The 8,214-nt window shown below is 42.0% G+C and overlaps 1 protein-coding gene across 1 annotated transcript; it reads right to left on the reverse strand.

The window, feature by feature from the left end:
* Positions 1-1,929: 1,929 nt before the first annotated feature.
* kcng1 (potassium voltage-gated channel, subfamily G, member 1) lies at positions 1,930-6,630 on the reverse strand (the record flags this gene model as incomplete). Its single annotated transcript, XM_083895126.1, has 2 exons — positions 1,930-2,709; positions 5,851-6,630. The coding sequence occupies 2 exons, from the start codon at positions 6,628-6,630 to the stop codon at positions 1,930-1,932; spliced, it is 1,560 nt and encodes a 519-aa protein (XP_083751252.1).
* Between the last annotated feature and the right edge of the window lie 1,584 nt (positions 6,631-8,214).

Raw genomic sequence — 8,214 nt, forward strand, 5'->3', positions numbered from 1 at the left:
TTGTGCAATGTTGAGTTTACAGCACCACCCAGTGGCCAAAGAAGCACATAGCTCCCTACAAGTACACACACTACTGTTTACAAGAAGTACCTGCACTTAAAAGTCAAGTAGTTCAGTATTCCCTTTAAGAAAAAAAACACTGTGAAACTTTTAATAGTATGTAAAGTAGAAGTTCACTGAATTTTAAATTTTTACCGATGCATAATTATGTGAGAAGCATTTTAATACTTGTTGGGGTGCGATATCATTTAAACTACTTTATGTGCTGTTGGGCCTTTTTATCTGATGCATATTTCATGAACTTTTTAAAAAAAAAGTGAAATATTGATTCGCTGTAGGAATAAGGTTAGTGTTACCCTGTGAAACTAAAGTATGAGGGAATTCACTTGAGTAAATTTAACGGCAGAACAGATTTTCTCATTTTTACGGACTTTTCCTGCACTTTCACAGCACAGAATCGTTAATAAGGTGCAACTTTGCGAGGGAAATGAGGAACAGCGATGAAATAATGGCGTGCACAAAACACAGATTTCTGTTTGAATTCACTTTAAGGAGAGAGAGAGAGAGAAATAAATATAAACAGCTATGCACAGCGACTGCAGTAATTACAAGCACAAGAACTTTCAAAAATGTCCAAAAGTGTTCAAAAACTGCATATAAGGAGTAGGAGAAGGACATTTAACACGTCATAATTAATGTGTGGATGCTGGCAGAGCCGGAAAGAAAGGTTATCAAGGAACTCGTGGCAATTCTCTGTCGTTCACAAAATAATCCGTGGACTGAGGGTCACATTTTTTTTATTTTTATTTTTTAAATCTTAGATAGAAACTCCATTTAACCTTTGGGACTTGACAAAAGCAGAGAGCGTCTTCCATTAAGGGACACTGTTGAACTCCCAGTAGCAACACAACACCAACAAAATCCATTACAACGTTTAACTCAGAGGTGAAACATGGCACAATGTTGTTGGATCGAGATGACGCCACTGCCATGAAATGTGCTCTTTGTACTTTAAAAAAAAAAATCAATTTACATCTGAATTACAGTGCATTTCGATAAATGGTCATTATAATATTTGTTATAGTTTTCACAAGGTTTATGGGTATATTTTGTAAGTCTGATTCATGATTATTATTATTATTATTATTATTATTATTCTGTGACCATGGGATAATGAAGAGATAATAAATTTTTTGATAGACTTACACTGCCGTTCAAAAGTTTGGGGTCACATATACAATTATTTTGTGTTTTCCATTAAAACTCACCCCTTTATTCATCAAAAGAGTTGCAAAATGAATGGAAAATGTAGTCAACAATTTTGCCCTTCAAACTTTGCTTTCGTCAAAAGAACCAGTAAAACTGTTTTCAGCTGTGCTAACGTCATTGCACAAGGGTTTTCTAATCATCCAATAGCCTTCTAACGCCATTAGCAAACACAATGTAGCATTAGAACACTGGAGAGATGGTTGCTGGAAATGGGCCTCTATACATCTATGTACATATTCCATTAAAAACCAGATGTTTGCTGCTAGAATAGTCGTTGTATAGGGTGTATTTCATTCATTTAATGTTATATTCACTGGCAAATAAGTGCTTTTCCTTCAAAACTAAGGACATTTCTAAGTGAGCCCAAACTTTTGAACGGTAGTGTATTTTTCAGCCTCTTCTCGTGCCCTGTTCCTCCTCAGTTGATTCTTCATGTTGAATCAAAGAGTCACTGCTACACAGCAAGGCTGCATCTCTGGGAAGGAAAATACAGTTTTTTATTTTTCTGTAACTTGTTTCCAGATACTTCTCTTTGAACCCTTCTCTTATGTTTTCTTTTCCACACTGTTTTTTTTTTTAAAAGAAGATTTCTCTCCTCTTCACACCTTCACAGACTCCATTACCTCACTCTCCCTGCCTGAACCCTCCTGTCCAACACTCTCAGTCGTCCATGTCTCTGGTGTCAGACGACCCTATGGGGAAGAGCATGTCACTCTCCAAAGACAGGTTGCTGCCCAGGCCAGCCATGCGGCTCCGCCGCAGAAAATGTGTCCTCCTGTGCAGCAGCCTCTGCTGCTCTTGCTTCAGCTCCACGTACGAGCGCGAGAAGGTGTGGAAGATGGAGGTGACGGGGAAGGCCATGAGAAGGATCCCGCTCAGGATGCTGCTCAGCGCCACCACTTGCCCCGGGATGCTCCTGGGAACCATGTCCCCATAGCCCACCGTCGTCATGGTGATGACAGCCCACCAGTAGGTGGCGGGGATGCTGGTGAACTCCTGCGTGGCGGCCATTTCGTTCTCAATCAAGTACAACAAGGGGGAGTAGAGTGCGATGGCCACACACAGGAAGAGGAGGAGCAGTCCAAACTCCCGCGTGCAGCGGCGTGCCGTCAGGCCCAAAGTCCTCAGGCCCAGGGAATGTCGGGCCAGACGCATCACGTAGAGGATGCGCAAGGCTCGCAGGACGCGCAGCACCAAGCCCACTTTGTCCAGGTAGCTGCTGCCAGAGCCCGGGCGCTTCTCGCCCTTGGAGGTGCTGTCCACCATCAGGGTGATGTAGTAAGGCAGGATGGCCACCACGTCTATCAGGTTCAGGGGCTGCCTGAGGAACGTCAGCTTGCTGCGATCCTGGATGAATCGCAGGCTGAACTCCAGGGAGAACCAGGCCACGCACACCGTCTCCACGATGAAGATGTTGTAGCACATCTGGGAGCAGGTGCCCTACAAAGAAGGAACACACAGAAACATGCGAGTGGTCAGTGTCGTCACTAGAGGGAGCCATTTGGATGTGGCACATCTGGACTTTCTACAACCATAACATGAAAATCATTTGACTATAGATGCAGAAGATGCTCTAATTTCGTGGGAACCCATAAAACTTGCATTTAATGAATGAGATCTGTATATGGATGTTTTAAAAATTGATTCATGTATTCAAATTTAGCTTATTTTCACTTTCAGTTGTAAAACAATTTGGGATTTAAAAATGTAGATTATTGAGGAATAGCAAGGATGAGGTATTGATTCAGATTTTTTGAAGTTGGCCCTTCAAATTTGAATACACATATTATCTCAACAGTTTTAATTCTGTCTTTTCTTAACACTGAAAATTAAAAGTGAAGATGAGAAAGTGAATTCAAAGGAAAAATAATCAAATACGTGAATCCCATGCAAAAAATAGAAATGCACATCCTCTTTAAATTCAGAATCTAGTATGGTAGATCTACTTCCAGACCTGCACACGATGAGTCATTTGCCATAAAAGCATCATCATTCACTTTTTCAATCATGCCTGAGATTGAATGACACTGATTCAGTGCACACTAAGGAAGGTTCAAGCCATTTCAAGACAAGAGCGTATGTGGGGAAACACTCTCGAGTCTGAGAAGGGAACACTTGCACATTTTGAATGCAACACTTTGTTGTCTGGCTGCGAGAAATTAGAGGTGCGGTGAGCCGTTGGAACGAGAACATCGGCACATTTAATTAAACAGAAGGGTGTGAAAGTCTGCCGGGTCAAATATAAAACTGTGACTTCATCAGAAGTCTTTTTTTTTTTATACCTGCTTTATTTCCCAGATCACAGGCAGTGCTTGCTTTAGTAAATGTGACTTTTGATATTTGATCAAAGTGGAGCTCCAACAAAACCGCACGACTAGAGGATATATTCAGACTTAAAACGATGTGATGTTACACATGCACTGACACTTTAGTCATGAGAGTGAGCAGTGATGGTTGGTTTTCATTCAACACACACACTTGATTTCCTGTGAACATACAAGTTAATGTGAAAGTATGAAATTGGGGCCATTCTAATCATTCACGATTCAGAATCAATTCATAAACTTCAAAATTCGACTTAAAAGAAATACTTTTTTTTAAAAACGTTTCTACATTGAACAACCACACAAATCACCAGTTTGTGACACTTGTGTACAGTTCATTTTTGTAACTTCTGGGAGAAAAAGGCAGCTAGACTAAGCTTTTATTTATATAAGTTTTTATTTGTTTTGAAAGTTTGCCTTTGTGTCATTACATCATTGGAATCAGTTTATTTAAAAATCACATTATCTTATACAAACTGTATTGTTTTGATGCCATAATTTGCCTTAACACACTATGCATTGTATACATTTTTGAATCGAGAATCGATTTTGAATCGACTCGTGACACTAAGAATCGGAATCGAATCGTGAGACACCCAAAGATTCACATCCCTAGTATGAAACACGTGTGAAACCAGTGTTTTTCCTACACAACGTGGTTACAGTTGCCACTCTAAAAGAAATTAATGAACTGAGCCTAATCTGAGCCTGTTTGCATTTTATTTTGTAAGGAAATGATGTGTGTGTGTGTGTGTGTGTGGCTTAAATATTCAGCGTTCCTTTGACGAAGCTACAGTGTTAATTATGGCATGTCATTGCATTCAAATATTATAATGAAAGTATTTCATGAAAGCTGACTGAGGACTTCAAATGTGTTTTTTTTTCATATCTGGCCAAACAAGCCTCTCCCTCCCTCCCTCCCTCCCTCCCTCGCTCTCTCAAAAACATGACAGACGTGACACGCCATGACTGGGAATTCTAATCACTGCTTTTCAAACACAACACTCTACCTCAGTGTTTTCTTTTGAATACGCCTCAATTCAAACAGAAGAGAGAGAGAGAAAAAAAAATCCAATCCCGCCACCGTGTTGGGTTCAAATGTTTGTTGTCAACACAACAGTCTGTTTTAGTGGCTGTGACTGTAGAAAATGAGATACACAGATGGTGGAATTGTGTTGTGTTATATCTTTGTTTGAACTTCTCCTAATGGACAAGAACAGGTTTTTTACATCTTGGCAACATGTTTTTAGTTTATTTTTCATTTTTTCTTTTTGGCTGTAGGTTCTCATTTAACCTTCATTTGATATACTACAGTCTTTAATTCCCGTTTTGAAGCCTCGAAATGTGCAATTTGGCTGTCGCCATAATCCGTGTATCTTCCGTTAACTCCATAACCGTTTGGAAATCAAAACACGAAAAACGGAAGTTGGATTTCATGTTGTTACCTTTTTCTCTTTAAGTAAAAAAACCAGATTGTTTTATTCAAAATAAACCTGTAAACTATGAATTGATTGTCATTTCTTATTTTTATTTTCCTTCCCTTAACATAACAGCTCAGTGGTGGAGTCCACAGACCTTGGTGCAAGTAGCATTGAGGGCCCTCTCAGTTGTGAGACTTGATCAAGTGTAAGTCGCTAAATGACATGTAATGTAACGTAATAAGAAAATGGCAACTGAGACAAACAGAAAAGAACAAAACTGGGCATTTTGTCAAATTCCACAAAAATAGCCGATACCGACTGTCAATCACACTGGTGTCTAAATGGGAACACAATTTACATAATCAGCCCCCTTTCCACCAACATTTCTGGGAACTTTTTCACTTGGAGAAAATAATTCCCGGTAATCTGTGTGGTTTGCATTTCAAAGATTACCAAAATCTTATCAAAATTAGTCAGTTTTTCTTTCTTCCTCATCTTTTAAAGGTCTTGTTTAATTGGTTGCAGCTTAAACAGCTGCAATAATGTGTTCCACCAATCCCTGTTCTTCAGCACACAGCTCCGCCCCTCTAGAGTTTTTGGTAATCTGAAAAGTCCCTACAGTCAAGGGAGTTTGGGGTCGAGGGGAACGTTTTTCCCTGGGTAATTATGGTGTAAATGTGTAAATGAGAAAAGCTCCTGCGGTGGAAAAGGGGCTTAACTGACTGATGTGCTAGAAGACCTGGAACTAGAGAGATTGAGACTATTAGCTAAACATGCTATCCAAACACGACATACATTTCTATATACAATCGAAAGTTAAATGTAATTATACTCACCGCCTCTTCCTCCTCCCTCATGGCAGGCATGGTGCTGATGGATAGGTTGACGGCAGTGATGGTGACGAACAACACTGACAAACAAGCAAAGATCTTCCCCGGGAGGCCCGAGTGAGGCCTCTCCACCATGTCCCTCAGCTTGCCCATACACCGACCGACTCCGGACTCAGCCGCCTGCTCCCTGTGGCCACTGTCTGAATCCAGCAGATCCTCCAGCAGGTCCTCCTCCTCCGCCCTTTCCATCGCTTCAAACTCCTCCACACAGTGCAGCAGACGCCGGCGGCAGCACCACTCCAGGTTCTCCTCGGGGACTCCCCAGTAGAGCAGCTCCTCCCTGAAGGAGAGGGCGCACATCTCCCTGAGCGAGCGCAGCTTACCCGCTCGCAGGAACGTCAGGATGGTCCGAAAGGCACAGGGGCTGCGGTCGAAGAAGAACTCGTTGTGCGCCACGTCGTAGTCGTCGCAGATGCCCATGATCTCATCGAAGGTGCTGCAGAGGTGCAGCTGGCCCAGACGGGACAGCGGGAAGTCCTCTAAGGTGGTCCAAGGCAGCTGGTAACGCAGACCGCCGACGTTGATGATGGCGTGGAGTTTGCGGCTGGCGGACAGCAGGGTGTCATCGTGGATGGCGTTGAGCTCGGGAGCAAGCTGAGCCCGTTTGTAGAAAGCTCCCTTTTGGGCGGCTTCCTCTTGGAGAGGCGGTGGGTTGAGGGACGAATCAGAGGCACAGCTCAGGGCGCTGTAGTCATAGTCGGAGCCATCGCCCGCCAACAGGGTCATCTTTACTGGTCCGCTCACATCCCTCTGCTCAATCCAGCACCTGCACACCCAGACCTTCACATGGAAACGCACAGTCAACACATTTGTCTTATACTGTACATTTGAAAGTATTATCCATCCATTATCTACCGCTTTATCGGGGGTGCTGTGCCTATGTCAGCTGACATAGAGCGATAGGCGGGGCACACCCAAGACAGTTGGCCAGTCCATCACAGGGCCACATATAGACTCAAAATTCACTCACAGTCTCTCACCTATGGTCAATTTAGAGCAGGGGTTCTCAAAGTTTTGATACCTGAGGGCCAATTTAGGAACCCAACATTGGACTGAGGGCCGCCAAAAGAAAAAAAAAAGAAATAAATCCCATTTGTTATCATTTTAATGACCAGATTGCAGTTCTACAGTTTAGCGTTAAGTAATATAAGCGTTAATATAATAACACTTTATAATTTACTGGGTAATTACCCATTACCCTGTAGCTACCTGCTTATTACCAGCTTATAACCCAATAATACACTAAAATTCACCATATAGAAACCAGGTAAATACCCAGTATTTTTGTTTACACTTATTGGTCTGTATCCAGTAATGTCCAATAAACATTTAATAAACTTAGTAGCTCATGGATTAAAACTATCAACTGTAATTCACCGCGGGCCGCCAGAAATGTTTCTGCGGGCCTCCATTGGCCCCCGGGCCGCACTTTGAGAACCAATGATTTAGAGTGACCAATTCACCTAATCCACAAATCTGCATGTTTTTGGACTGTGGAAGGAAGCCGGAGAAAAACCACACACACACACAGGAGGAGAACACGCAAACTCCAAGCAGAAAGGCCCTTGCTCGAACCCGGGTCTTCTTGCTGCAAAGGCAAGAGCGCTAACCACTACGACAACCAAGTGGCTCTTGAAAGTATTAAATTATATTATATTATATCATATTTCAGGACACCAACTTTTTCTTATTAGACTATGTAGAGCAGCTGTTCTCAAGCATTTTATGCCAAGCACCACCTGAGATGTAAAATGTAACTCTTGGAACGCCATTATCACCAACATTAAAATACAGTGGTGCAAAAAAGCCCACAGACTTTTCACAGGAGGCAGATTTATTCCCAACCATCCTCCTCCTCTTCCTCACATATACTTCACACACTGCGATAGTGAAATTAGATTAAGATGGAGCGAGAGATAAGTCAAAAATCATTTGTTTCATTTTTCGACACACTCCTGTCAGAATTCCTCAGCTCCACTCTGATCACATACCCTGGTTTATGCAGTCGAACAGTATTTCTGGTTTTCCAACCACCAGAGGAAGCTCAGTTTGAGAGAGAAGGCAAACGGGGAAGAAAATATTGATGTAGTACAGTCAAATTTAATCAACTCTAAAAAGTATATCTTGGATATTTTTTTTTCCCGATTGATTTGTTCTGATAATCTTTTTATTTCTAGTTATGGTTCTAGTTGGATGTGCTTGAGATGTTCATTGCCACAAAAACACAGAATTCCAATTCCTTGCTTAACCCTCAATCTCAAAAATGCGCGCTCCCTCTCGTGCAAGTGCTGTCCCCGATTCTCAGAAAAA

This window comes from Microchirus variegatus (genome assembly GCF_963457635.1).
Source record: "Microchirus variegatus genome assembly, chromosome: 9".
NCBI lineage: Eukaryota > Metazoa > Chordata > Actinopteri > Pleuronectiformes > Soleidae > Microchirus > Microchirus variegatus.